General features: G+C 38.4%; 1 protein-coding gene across 3 annotated transcripts; it reads right to left on the bottom strand.

Annotated features, from left to right (window-relative positions):
• Nucleotides 1-2703: 2703 nt before the first annotated feature.
• Nucleotides 2704-12849, bottom strand: RGS21 (regulator of G protein signaling 21). 3 transcript variants are annotated; one of them, XM_042873862.1, is made up of 5 exons: nucleotides 9324-12849; nucleotides 7631-7705; nucleotides 4399-4475; nucleotides 3614-3780; nucleotides 2704-3134 (listed from the first exon to the last, which is right to left on the bottom strand). In XM_042873862.1, the coding sequence occupies exons 2-5, from the start codon at nucleotides 7639-7641 to the stop codon at nucleotides 2931-2933; spliced, it is 459 nt and encodes a 152-aa protein (XP_042729796.1). In that variant the 5' UTR covers nucleotides 7642-7705; nucleotides 9324-12849; the 3' UTR covers nucleotides 2704-2930. The 3 variants fall into 3 exon arrangements, with proteins under 3 accessions (XP_042729796.1, XP_042729798.1, XP_042729797.1); XM_042873864.1 differs by having other exon boundaries at nucleotides 4399-4460; XM_042873863.1 differs by lacking the exon at nucleotides 9324-12849 and having other exon boundaries at nucleotides 7631-8308.
• Nucleotides 12850-12858: the final 9 nt, after the last annotated feature.

Raw genomic sequence — 12858 nt, 5'->3', positions numbered from 1 at the left:
AAGATCACTCTTGGAAATTCTTGGTAAATCTGTGAGATTTGGGCAAAGTTCAGTCTTCAAAGTTGTACTTCAGTAGCTGGCTTTTTCCTCTGTCACATTACCAGGTTTGGGATGCTTGATTATGACTTCTTTAAATGTGAAAGTCATAGACGTAGGGAATGAACAAGAATAAAAATGACTGGCTCTCATCTTTCACATCTAGACATTTTCAGATGCTTTGTGAAATGGATCTTTAATAATGCATATTTTGTATTATATAACTATTCAAAAATCCAACTGCTCAACTCCAAAACACTGCTGTATGTAGTAAGATGCTTTAATTATTTGAAAAGTTGTGAATGCACATCAAATTATCAAATTATACAAATTTCAAGTGATCATGTATATGTATTTAAAGCAATCATGCCAAGTGCTTTCTCAGATTTAAACAGGAGAAAAAAAAGATTAATTTATAAAGATTTGAACGGTCTGCTCAACAATTTTTTTAATTTACTTTGTTGATGTAGTTTTAATTCGAAGATTATGGAAAACTTAGTATGCTCTATTATACTTGAGTTGTTGATAACCCCTAAAAGTGTAATTACTGTACATTTCTGTTTAAGCATCCTAAATTAACTGAAATAGCATTAAAATCCTCCATGATACTTTATTACAGAATTATTAAAATAATATGCTAAGAACGGTTTATTTTTTTAATGATAATTAGGCTGGTGATCAGAGAATTAGTCAGATACCCACCTCTCTGGATATAGTCTATGTTCATCTGTGTGGACGTGTGTATTTCCACTGAGGGTTTCCCACTATTTCTTTATAGAGTTACCAGAAAAAGTATAAGGGATTATTTTTATGAAGATGGACTTTTTTTTTATGTTTTCGGTCAGGAATTGGAGATCCCTGACAGCCTCCTGCTCTACTGCTCTCTGGTTTTCTTTGCGATAAAGTCAGGAATGTGGAATTCGAAAAAGAGCACTGTCAGGCATCTGTGATTTCGTTATCACACATAGAATCATTGAATCATAGGATGGCTTGGGTTGGAAGGGACCTCAAGGATCATCAAGCTCCAAAACCCCTTCCTCAGGCAGGGCTGCCAACCTCCATGTCTAACACTAGAACAGGCTATTTCAAGGCACTCTTTTCCTTAGATCACAACCATTGGTGCAGCAGATTTTTTGGGCTTCCTTCTTGGCCCACTGAGAAAGGCGACTTGACCTCACCTCTTCTGAAAACGAGACTTGGATTTGTAAGAGGGAAAAATGGCTTGCTATATATTTGAGTAAATTATGTAATTTCAGCAGTCCTGATTGCTGTCTTCACTGTGACTTCAATCAGCAGAAATTCCCCAGTGCTGAAAGGATTCCGAGACGGCACCCAGGCGGAAGTTGCGATTTTCCACTGAAGTTTCATTGCAAAATGAATGGTAGCTGAGGGACTGCCGAACAAAACCACATCCTCCTTGTAGCTCAGCCTCGCCTCTCATGTTCATTTCTCTGCTAACCGCTAGTGCTGAGGAAGAAAGAAATGAAAAAGAAATGCAGAAAGCCAGAAGAAAAAGTAGGTGATAGAATAGGCTATGGCTAGCAGAGAATAGCAAAAGGATCGAGTTCATATAAAATGAAAGTTACTAGGGTTTTTTTTTTGCTTGTTTAATCTTACTGTTACCTCTTGTATTTAGAATTATTTTTGATTGTGAATATTCCTCCTGCTCCATATGGGTTAGAATATATTTTTCTTCAGGAATATATTACAGCTCATTCTGCAGCTAAAAATACGCTATAAATCTTTGAGGAGCAATGAAGAAGATCAGAGTGTGCAACTGGAGACACCCAAAAATCCTGTCATTTCTTGTGACACAATGACAAATTCTAATTAATATGGTTACTCCACTAAAACTGTTCAGTGCTTTTTAGGCTGGGTACTAGGAGAAACTTCTCCAAAAGAGCAGTGAGGCATCGAAACAGGCTGCCCAGGGAGCTGATGGAGTCACTGTCCCTGGAGGTGTTCAAGAATCATGGAGATGTGGCACTGAGGGACGTGGTCAGTGGGCATTGTTGGTGGTAGGTGGATGGTTGGACTGGATGATCTTAGAGGTCTTTTCCAACTGCAATGATTCTATGATTCTATGGTTCTGTATTTAGGAAAAAAAAGGAGTCATTATTAACATTACTTCGTCATGAGTGTAAGCATACATTACAACTTGTGCATTTAGAGAAGAAAACTAAATTAATCATTACTAGAAAATGTATGAAGAGAAGATTGCTCTGGTTTTTTTCCCCCAGATAGTCAGTTAACAAGTGAGATGTTTTAGTGAAAAAAACTAAGTGAGATAAATACAAAGGAAAATGAAGAGAGTTGTGTTAAAGAGCATGTATTATGAAACATCCCTTTGCTCTGAATGCTAGGAACGTTTGTTAGAAAACAACTTTTTATTAAGTGATGTCCTTAATTCATTGTCATTCACAGTATGGCATCTACCACGTTTCTTCTTCTATTTTAAGTGGTGTAGAACATGTTTAAAAGAGGTTTTGAATATTTTTTTTTTCTTTACAAATAAGTAGATGAAAAGGAATAAGTGTATTCAAGTCCCATGAAAGGAATTTATTGAGTCCATACTTCTAACAAAAAACTGATGGTACACCTCAGAACATTTCACTTATAAAATGCAAAATCACTGCAACAAATGAAGAAACTACTGGAAAAAAATATTAATTGCAAGATTTTTACTAAAAAAACTCAACTGTCATAGTGTATTCCATTCTGTTTCTAGAATACTTCTCCACCAACTTTAGCAGAAGCAACCACACATACATTAAAAACAAGCCAGTTAAGAGTTCTGTTTTGTACGATCACTTTAATAAAATATTACCTACCCTGAGTTGTGACAGGAGGCACCTACAAATTCATAACTACTCAGGCCTCTAGCTTTTACCTTCTCACAAAAATGGGAGCCACCTTTTGTCATTTCTGTTGTCTTGCTTCTTTGCTAGTTCCTTATACTCTTTTGACCTTAGAAACCTGGGAAAAGAGTCTTTTGCCATGAGACTATAGATTAACCTCTGGGCATCATCAAAACAACTGAGGGTGGGTTCTGAGATGTTCTGAGAGATGTGATTTCTTGTATGAAAGTCAATATTAATCTGTAGGAAGGAAGGAGGAACAAAATCAATGTCAGTTTGATTGGAATGCTGAGGTCTGTTTGTGTACAGGACACAATCAGCTTCTGAATTTCCTCCCACATACCCAGGCTGATGCCAATTGGCAGGGAGGTCATCCCTTCTTTTTCTAGCATACCATTTATTTAATACCATTTATTTGGTTCTTAGACAATTGGCATCGCTGGGGGGGGGGAAAGAAGTGCAAAACTTGATTTTGATTATTTCATCTTTCTGCCAGACCAAATCCTATGAAGTACAGATCACCAAAGGGCAAATTAGTGATTAGAGCAAATCAGGCTCTGTTTCACACAAAGTTCTCCACCTGGTAAATTGCTGACATAACAGGGAAGGGCAGCCAAGTTGAAATGAGTTTTCTGTCATTGTAGGAGTTTTGGATTTGAACTTTCCACTTGATTCCCATCCTCAGTCGGTACCCAAAGTACATGCAAAAAAATCTTTACCTCCTTTGGAGCATCAGCTTCAATGAAGTCAGCATAAATCTTCTGGGCTTTGGCTGCGATCTTGGTGGAAGATTTGGTTTTTTTGAAATCTTCACAAGCCAGCCAGAACTCTACATTCTCCTCGCTGAATTCTGACTTCAAAAACTTCCTGAAAGCTGCCAGGCCATCTGGAGAAAAATGCATGAGACTGAGGGGTAGAAGGAAGCTGAAAAATCAATATAGATTCTATAATGTGTGCATTTATTTGCAGGATATATATTGTCACTTATGTTTCTGAAATTGTTTTGCCAACCAGCCAGCAGCTAGCCCCAGGAGGCTGTTTTGGGGAAAATAAGTAGGGCATGAAACAACAGCAGTGGTAAGGTGATGAAGGGAGTTCTGCCAGTTATTCACAGAGGAAGGCTCCCAAAACCTGCTTCGTATGAGCTGGTCTCTCCAATGCTCATTATTCAAAAAGAAATCAGGGTCATGGTGGTCTGTAAGAGGATTTGGAGCAACTAGACAATCAGGGATGTGAGGCTGACCCCGCTCTAAGCAGCGTGCTGAACACTGATTTGTGCTGTGGCAGTGTGCTGCTCTCAGAGTTGAGAGCCTGGTGAGATAGCTTCTATGCTGCTTTTCAGGTAATGAGTTTCAATTTGAGCAAGGCTTACATGCCACCAGCAGTACTGTGGCTCAGAGTACATGGTGAGGTGGGCAGACAGCAGTGTGCAAATCTGATGGCAATGTCTGTGAGTTGATTTGACATGGTTTTGTTATTTTTAACACTTTTCATCTACTCTTACCTTTATTAGCAAGTAGTGTATCCACAGAGTCAGACCAAGCCAGTGTTTCTTCTGTGTTTGACCTATGGAAACAACATCTATCCTTGAAAATAGCATCATGATCTTTTGCCTGTGCAGGCCATGGTAGCTACTCTATCATTTGGATATCCCATAGAAGGAGCACTTTTTGGGGTGGGGGCATAGAGGATCCAGTCTCATAAAACAGAATACTATTTGACACTGGAAAATTCATCCATGAAACAACATTAATAAAGTTTGCAATTGATTGAACTACAGTAAAAGCATAGGAGGGATATTAACGTTCTAGAGTACTGAATTCCTTCTCAAGTTCAAATGGATTAACCATCAATATGGCACTTACTGCTTGGAATGAGTAGAATTATCTACACAGTTATCATGCTAACACTGGTAACGTTATGGGCTTTTTTCTGCAGTTTCTCAGCAGTATAAAAGTTTGAATACACGTAAATAAGAGTCAAAGTAAAAACTTTCAGTTCTATTAAACTTGGCTTTGATTGAAATTAACACTTTATGAGCTTTTAATTTAAACCTCCAGCAGAGAAAAAAAAAAACTTCCTTGACCAGTATTATTGTTACTGCTTACAGTTTTTGTTTGGAAGAAAACGGTTTCATAAAAATGAAGCACTGTGCAGAGATGTGCCTCTTAGCACACAACTTCTGATGGAATCACTGTGTGCCTACCTGCTTTCCTATGCTATTTTCCTATATCAGGCATCTCCAAATGAATGTTAGTCTCGTAACTACTATTTAGCAATAAGGAAGAATAAATCTGACTGGTGACATTGGTCATATTCTGTTTGGTAAGGAGTATATTTCTTCACTAAACCTCAGTTCAATAGTATGCAACTGAAAATTTTTTTGAAATAATTTTTTGTTGAGGAAAAACTAAAAAAATACACAAAATCTGAAAGATATCCTCTAGCAAATCTTGCAGGCAAGTCATTTCAAGAGTCAATCAGTTTTTCATGTTACCTCTAGGCCCTGGAACGTGTTCAAAGGAGGGCAACAAAGCTGGTGAGGGGTCTGGAACACAGGCCATATGAGGAGAGGCTGAAGGAGCTGGGAATGTTCAGCCTGGAGAAGAGGAGGCTCAGGGGAGACCTCACTGCTCTCTATAACTTCCTGAAGGGAGGTTGTAGTGAGCTGGGGGTCGGCCTCTTCTCTCATGTCATTAGTGATAGGACCAGAGGGAATGGTTTCAAGCTACGGCAGGGGAGATTCAGGCTGGACATGAGGAAGTCTTACTTTTCAGAAAGGGTGGTCAGGCACTGGAATGGACTGCCCAGGGAGGTGGTGGAGTCACCGAGCCTGGGGGTGTTCAAGGAAAGGCTGGATGTTGTGTTGAGGGACATGGTTTAGTGGGAGCTATTGGGAATAGGTGAACAGTTGGACTGGATGATCTTTTAGGTCTTTTCCAACCTTGGTGATTCTATGATTCTATGATTCTAAGGACATGTAGTGAAAGATAAAGGATTTACTTAAGCCAGTATTCTGTAATCTACTCCAAATAGACTGAGTAGGTTTTTTCAAACATCCTTTGAATTCTAGTGAAATTAATGCACATTTAAAATACAATTTTTAAAAAAGTTCAGTGGGAATGAAGAATAGGTTTTGCTGACATTTTGCACTGAACAAAGAACTCAAAATAAAACAAATAGTTCAAAGGGCAAGGCCAGAGCAGACTAAGTGAGTAAGTCATTGATTACTCCCTCCCCTCCAAATTTTAGATACAGATTTTCTATACAGTGAAAAGAGGATATGAACACTAGAATACCTGGAAAGGTATCCAACAGATCCCTGCCTCATGTTGCTTGTATTGAAACTGTTATATTTTATACAAAGACCTTGAGAGGAAACCAAGTTTCCCACCCTGTGATTATTTATCTTAGACAGTTTACGATGGCATGGGGATTTGAAACTGAATTTACATTCCAGGTGAATGTAATCATCACTTGACTTTCTGGCAGCTCTGGAAATATTTGTATGCCTCTTCCCTCTCATTTGGTAGTAAGGAGGAACTGAACAGTTTGGAAGTGTTTTGTTTCAGTGCAGTCAAAACAAATCATGGAATTTCTTACAGACGCATAAATCATATTTTCTGACTAGCCTCTGTTCCTCAAGAAACCTTACAAATTAATTGTTGTGGAGCCTGAGCATTCTGTGTGTAAGGGCAGGCAGGAAGAACCAGAGGTAATGGAGGGTGAAGTTGGGCTGGCAGAGCATCACAAGCCATTGGCAGTGTCTGTGGTCATGATGGGTGAGAAGCTGGGATATGTGAACACCAGTGTGGAAAAGGATCCCATGTACCACTAGTGCTATTTTCTATGTATATTTGTCGAGAGCTTATGTGATTATATGTAAGAAAAATGCTTTTTTACACTAAGGGCAGTGAGGCATGGCACAGGCTGCCCAGAGAGGTGTGGGTGCCCCATCCCTGCAGATAGCCAAGGTCAGGCTGAATGGGCTCTGAGCACTGATGGAGCTGTGGGTGTCCTGCTCAGTGCAGGGAGTGAGACCAGATGGACTTTAAGGGTCCCCTTCAACTCGAACTATTCTGTGATTTTATGATTCTATTACGGTGCTACCATGTACTGTAACTGCAGTTATATTTATAATTATTACAGTTGGTTTCTGCATTGACATTTTTAAAAGCAAGTGCTTTTGGAGCTGTTGGTTTACTTCTATCCAACTGCACAAAATGATATTTAAATAAGTAGAAGAAAATGATATATGTATTTATAAATATGTATGCATGCATACAGGAGGGAAACTGGAGAGCAATACATTCAGTCTGGATTGAAAAACAGAAATGAAAGCTAAACGTAGCATCATGCAGTGCTCTGTGAGATTTTGTGTGCTAATGCAGTTAATCAGCAGAGAATTTCTTTCAGTGACAGTAATAAACTCTAATTAAATATAACAAATTTTGGGTGCTTCAGCAGAACAAAAAGCAAAGATAAGACAGTATAAACATAATTCTGCTTCTTTTCCTCATCAGTAATACTATTTGATTTAACATTTATTAGTCAGAGAATGATTTCACTGATTTCATTGGATTTGGATGGGAATGGCAAGCAGAAGTGACAACAATGAACCAAAATCATCATTGTACAGTGTAAGGGGGAAGGAAAACAAAAAGTGTCCAGATCATTTAAAAGTTGACCTTCTCATAAAGAGCCTAAGATTAAAATAGCCATAAAAAACAACTCACTTCACTGGCATTTTTTGTTCCACTGTCTGACTGTCACGAGTAGGGCAGAATTTCTTTTCCTGACTGATCTTCAAGCTGAAGGTGATATGATAGCAGGAACAATACAATTAGCACGTGCATCCCCACAAAGTACAGTGCAAGCTGACAGACTGCTTTTAACACCTCCTTTACAATTTTCTCTTTCAGAACTATGGCTTATTTTTCAGCAGTGGCCATGCTATCTTACAGTTATGCTCTGAACAACATGTTATTAGAGAAATCATCTTACTGACTGTGGAACAGCACGATGCAAAATAGGTTCAGTGCACCTAGCTAGAAAATTCTTCATTGTATTTCTTTGCTCTTACTATTGTATCTGCTCTAAGCACACCTGTGACTTATCCATTACCTTACACATCTCGAAGGTCTAAGCCCTTGAAGTGTTTGTCTCTCATTTATTCAAACAAGTCTTCTTACACTGATGCTGCTACAAACAGTGGGGTCGTGTGGTATCTGAAAACTGTAAAGCAGCAGTTTCTTCTGCTCTTACTGATACTTCATTCGGTGTGATCTCTTCGAAGAGCATCACTCCATCCCAGAAACGTCCTCATATAATTTTTCCTTTTGCTGTGATATCTCTTTCTTTATTCTTTTCTTCTCGACACTTTTCTTTCTCAGTATATTCCTTGCTCCCTTGCTCTCCTGAACCAGGAGGCTTTTACTTTCAGGCCTCTCTCCTTGTGGTGCAGCCTAATCCTTTACTGCCCTTACCCAGCTTCCTTTATTCTCCTTTAATAGAGAAATATATATATATATATATTAGCTTAAGAATAAGATGAATGTTGGTAAAAGAACAAATGGATATAAACAGCAAAAAAATTTCATTGGGAAAACAGAAGGCTTCATAAAGTACCATTGATAATTTTCCCCAGTGGGGTTTTTGTCCTCTCTACTTCTCTGTACTTTAAATATAGAGACTGATACATTCATGAAAGAGACTATTTTACATTGTCGCCTTTGATAATAGGAAACTAGGAACAACGACCCAAGGTACCCCTTTGAGCCCTAATTTCTTAATACTGAGCAAGATTTCTGGCAGCAAAATGAAGCTATTGGTTTTTTTTTTTTTCCTGCAGATTTCTTGTCTTTGAATCCACTTGCTTCTAAAAGTAATAATAGAATGACAGAAATAAGAACTACCATCTTTATTCTCTGCCATTAGTTATTTGGTCTAATTTCCACAGAATATATACCATGAACTATAAAATAGTGCCAGACAAGACCAATATTTTACTGAAATTTCATAAGGAGAAAAACTGTCTTGGTATTACAACACATCCATCAGCTACTTGTGCAAATGTTTTCGTTATTCATAATACACTACATCAAACAAACAAGCTCTCTATTGACCTACAATGGATTTACGAGTGTGCTGCCTTTGGCGGATGGTAACAGAGCTAGAACTGTAGGAAAGGGAATGTGGAGCTGTTGGTTGCACATTTCATCCTTCACCCCTATTGCTTGATAAGGACCAACATCCTTTATGAAAAGGTATTGGCTGATTGGAGCAATTAAGCTTATCATTTAGTGTTCTTAACCACACCTGAGCTAGATACCAGTATTTAGCAACTCTTCAGCTCGCACTATTGATGTATTAACCTAAGAAATCACTTGCATTTTTTATATATTCCTAAAAGAGTTGCCTTGTACTCACCTTAGTGCAATGCGAGCAAATGTCACACTCTCCCACAAAAGTTTTAGAGTGTTGCTGTCAGGTTCAATATCTTAATGCCCTTCAGCACTTGGCCTTCGTTGAATCCATTCCACAGCCAGAGTAGTTGGATATTACTCCATACAGCATAACCGCAGGAGGAAAATGAAGGTTCTCTTGATCCAAGCAATACAAGTAGATTTACCACCTTTCTTAAGTTGGAAGATGACCTAGGCACTGCTGGCATCCTAGTGAAATGGAACCACCTGTCATAGCAGATGCAAATCCATTTTAATCACAGCACTATGTAAATCCGCATCTTCCACCTTCCAATAATACGGTGTGAACAGCTTACAAATGCATTTATTTATTTTTTTTCCATGTGAATAACTTTGTGTATCTTCAGTATGCCACAGAGCTATTTTGCATAAAGAAATTAGCTGTTATTTTCCACCCAAGCAATGTGTCACTTCAGGTAAAAGATTTGATTTCCAGAACAATCTGTCAAAATGTTTTTCATCATGTTGTGCTCCTTATGTACATGATTTCTAAGTGCTAAACAAACACAAATGTTGACTAAAGGGGAATTGGAAGCAATTCTCAGAACAAAACTGTGCAAACTTGAAGAGTTTAAGTTAGTACTACTCAGCAGATTGTTTGTCCCAGATCTTGTCCTGGATGAACAAACTACTATTTTTATAGCAGCAGATTAACAAAAGTTCCTATTTGCACAAGAAGCCTGTGTGGTGCAAACTTAAAGGGCAGTATCAGAATCTTGCACTTGGAGATGGGTATAAATTGTACCAACACAATAATATATAAAAAGTAGGCATGATGTCATAGAGAGCTCCTGAGCCATAATTCCCTGTATCAGTTGTCTTCTGTGTCTTGCCTTGCTGGCGGTGTGTCCCAAACCAAGATGGGATGAGTAATGGATCGAAGGGAAAACCAATACACCAGTGTCCTTGATTGTGAAGAAACAAGTTTCTAAAATACAAGAAAATAGCACAGTGAAGAAACAGCTGCTTAGGAATTGTAGTTACGTTCGGTTTCAGCTTAACCTTCTGTTCTGCTTGAAAACTAGGTATCAACTTTCACAGGGTTGTTTTTCACGCTACTTAATTTTAACTAAGTTTTCTAATGAAACCAAAGATAAAGTCTGATTCATAATAACTCCTCTTGTGAGTTGACATCTGAGATGTTTACACCAACACATGTTGTTTAGGAAAGTAGGGATAAAAGCTTTAAAGTAAAAACAGGCAGCTTTCACGGCTCAGTTCTCACTGGCTGGTGTTAAAAAAAAAAAAAAAAAAAAAAAAAAAGAAATAGAAAAAAGAAAAAGAAAAAGGAAGATGGCAACAAGACAGCAGGAGAAAAGAAGAAATGGAGGCAAGCTGGATGTTGGATAGGGGACTGATATTTATATCTTTGGCATACAGCCACACAGGAGCTAAACGGTCATTTGACTGAGACTTTTGACTGTAATGCAAAAAAACAGAGGGGGGTCTAACACAGGTATCTGAGCAAGGTGTTCATGCATGAGCATATAAAGCACTGAAGAGAAGATGATTTTATGCATTTTTTTTTTTATTTTATTTTTTTCAGTTGGAGCCTTTCAACGTTATGCATGGAAAATAATTTGGAAGGGAGAGGGAACTGTATTCAAAGTTAATTAAGGCAGCTGAGCAGCTGGGGACAAAAAGAAAGGAGAGAAAAAATAACCTGCCATTTGTGAGTCACTTACTTGCCTCTATACACCACAGCTTCTAAGAGCCACATTATCAATTGCCTCCAGTTGCGGTAGAAGGAAACCTTTCTTTTCCTTTGAGATTCATTATGCTAGAACTCAGTCCTCTTGTTTCTTGTCAGAACAAATATTAATTAAGTTGTCATTTGCACAATATCAAATCCCAAAAGCCAAAGAAAAGATGTGAAGATGTGTATTTTGATGTCCCTCAAGCTACCAACAGCAGATAATAATTCAGTTAATTCAATGCATCTAATCAGAGCTAGGTAAAAGAAAATAAAAAGGCAACAAACATCTGTGCTACAGAATTCTGTAGATTATTTCCCTCATACATTGGAGCTGGAGACTTTACTTATGTAAGGAACAGAGTGAAGTGTTTATTTAGGGTAAAGTGTTGTTAAGAGGTATTTTGAGAGCTCTTACTGAATACTGAACAACACACACAAATCTAGAAAGCTGCTACATAATGTAATTCCCAATAAAAATATATACCCAGCAGGCTTCGTATGTATTATTCACATCAAGCCAGCAAAACAACAGCATTTATTTAACTGTGGCATTGATTCTGCCAAACCTAGAGAAGCCCAGCGATGATTTCTGGCACTGTCCATGCTATAAATACATCCCTGCAGAGCTAGTCTTCAATCTTATCAATCCTGTCTCTCTGAAGCACGGAGAAGTGTCACGGACTTGTACTAAACCTGTTTAGTTCATCTTCCAGCACTTGTTTTTCTGCCACAAAAAGGAATCTCCTCTAGAAAGCAGATAATTCTGTCCTTTTGGTTTATCTTTGTGCCCTTTGTCTTCCTTTCTCTGAATTTATCTCTACTTTCTTCTTATAGTAGTTCCCATGGCCTCAGTCTGCTGTAAATCATGGTTCATAATTATCTCTGAAAAACATACATGCATGAGTAGCTACCAAGAATAGCTTATTTGTTTGTTGTAATTACAAAACTCATGCAAGGGACTAGCACTGTCAGTACTACAGAATGATGGTTGTGAGGAAGGCCTCCCTGGCGATAAGCAACATTTTCCATGTTCCTGTGAAAGGAAACAAAGGCGCCTGCTGACTTCTATTTATCACTGCAGACAGTTTTGAGTAACTGCTTGGGTTTTTTGCTAAGAAGGAAATGTCTTACTCAAAGCACTGTATTTGTCATTTCTCTGAGTTTTGGAGCAGTAGTAGATGCATTCTTTTACATTTATTTCGTCCACAGCAAGAGCAAATATTAGATTCCGTGAAGGTATGAAGTAACATGATCACCAGTTGAGAATCTGGTGGCAAACATACAGGTTTTACGCCTGTGTTGTAACAGACCCACTGTTATCTCTCAAGTGAACTATCAAGTATGGCATTTGAGAGCTGATGTGACTCTGGGCAGCCTGGTCTAGTGGCTGGTAACCCTGCACACAAGTGTGGGGGTTGAAACTAGATGATCATTGTGGTCCTTTTCAACCCAGGCCATTCTATGATTTCAGAGGATGCTATTTATGGAGGGGAGCACACAAGGGAGCATTTATGTGCAGTATTGGATAGTCAGCTTTAGGACACAGAACTGCATACTGAGAACAACAGTCGATTGTGTTGTTTAACTGGCCTCATACCTAGCTTAGCATGGGGAAAAAGCATGCTTCCTTCTAGACAGACATATGCATCCACATGACCAGATGTTGAATGACACATGTTGTGTTAAAAGGGCATTCTTGGCCCTTGACTGCTGCTCATTCAGTTGGAAAGAAAAAAGAAAAAAAGAGAGAGAGAATAAAAAATTTGATAGCAAAGCTATTTTA

Source organism: Lagopus leucura, unplaced genomic scaffold (genome assembly GCF_019238085.1).
Source record: "Lagopus leucura isolate 7727_CA_CO unplaced genomic scaffold, USGS_WTPT01 Super-Scaffold_100009, whole genome shotgun sequence".
NCBI classification, from domain to species: domain Eukaryota; kingdom Metazoa; phylum Chordata; class Aves; order Galliformes; family Phasianidae; genus Lagopus; species Lagopus leucura.
The sequence above is the reverse complement of the archived record's forward strand: the minus strand, read 5'-3'. Positions and strand labels throughout refer to the sequence as shown.